The sequence below is a fragment of the Sphaeroforma arctica genome (assembly GCF_001186125.1).
Source record: "Sphaeroforma arctica JP610 unplaced genomic scaffold supercont1.4917, whole genome shotgun sequence".
NCBI classification, from domain to species: domain Eukaryota; class Ichthyosporea; order Ichthyophonida; genus Sphaeroforma; species Sphaeroforma arctica.
The window spans coordinates 776-2,206 of record NW_014035641.1 but is presented as its reverse complement, the minus strand read 5'-3'; the positions used below and the strand labels follow the sequence as shown (position 1 = coordinate 2,206).

Sequence of the window (1,431 nt, the reverse complement as noted above, 5' to 3'; positions counted from 1 at the left end):
ATATAGATATAGATATAGATATAGATATAGATATAGATATAGATATAGATATAGATATAGATGTAGATATAGATATAGATATAGATATAGATATAGATATTGATATAGATATAGATATAGATATAGATATAGATATAGATATAGATATAGATATAGATATAGATATAGATATAGATATAGATATAGATATAGATATAGATATAGATATAGATAGATAGATAGATATAGATGTAGATATAGATATAGGTATAGATATAGATATAGATATAGATATAGATATAGATATAGATATATATAGGATGGCACACAATATCCCAAGTTCGATATCATTCACACGTGTCCCAAACCAACCTGTGTATGAATCCTAGTTCGTGAATGGATTCCAAGGCCAGGATCATCTCAGCCATGAATTTACGAGTGGCATCGACCGAAAACGTATCGTAGCGTATCAGTAGGGTCATCATGTCACCACCGGGCAAGAACTCCATAATCAGGTACAAATTAGCCGCGTCTGAGCGCAAAGAGGGAGAGTATTGCGTTTGTGTATATGAACAGATAGATGTGTATACAAGAATGTGACTGCACAACGTGTATAGAGACGGGTGTGTGGTCGTAAGCACGACTCCGTTATCTATTCTATCAACAGCACTATTTATACATCCAAATTATGTAACAAGGAATGAAGGAGACCTTGCCCCCCCCACAGTAGTCAGCATAGATGATGAAAAAGCCTCTTCTCCAGGACTACCCCGACCCACTCCCAAAGTACAATGCAGCGGTTCACGATTATGTCGAGATGCGCCTGCACTGCATGCATACGCATACCCACCTTGAAACGAGTAGTACAAATGCACAATCCACGGGTTATCCGCTTCCGCCAAGATGTCTCTCTCCGCACGCACATGGGCGGCCTGTTCCTTCTGCAACATATCCACTTTGCGTAGCAGTTTCATGGCGTAGATGTTCCCTGTGTCCACCTTCTGTACCATCCGTACCTATGTGTGTAGCATAGTCAAACACGGATAGAACGGTTGAGGCATGCCCATAAACGGAATAGAACAACAGCAAACGTATAGGTGTATAACTGTAGCTAGACATACAGGATATATGCATGGCTAGGATACACGTACGGAATAACAATAAGAAAACCAATTTGCTAAACTCATACGACAAATCTAATTATATAAACCAGGGTATCCCCCAATCAGAGACGAACTATATACCTCCCCGAAAGCACCTCGTCCAATCACTTTGAGCGTATCAAAGTCCTGTAACCCCAGTCTGGTCCGCTTTAATCGTAAGAAATTCGCCTATAAAATACAAGGGCAAGTCAGGTTGCGTCAGAAAAAAATCTAATATTTTCGGATGAATACATGTCTGTGAGGGATTGTCTGTGTGCGCAAGTTGATACGCACTTGGCTGTGCGTTTCA

At 39.7% G+C, this 1,431-nt stretch overlaps 1 protein-coding gene across 1 annotated transcript; it reads right to left on the bottom strand.

Annotated features, from left to right (window-relative positions):
• Positions 1–351: 351 nt before the first annotated feature.
• SARC_14659 (hypothetical protein) lies at positions 352–953 on the bottom strand (the record flags this gene model as incomplete). The annotated part of the gene is made up of 2 exons (XM_014291209.1): positions 352–511; positions 830–953. Coding segments are annotated over 2 exons (284 nt in total), but the record flags the coding sequence as incomplete, so codon positions are not given.
• Between the last annotated feature and the right edge of the window lie 478 nt (positions 954–1,431).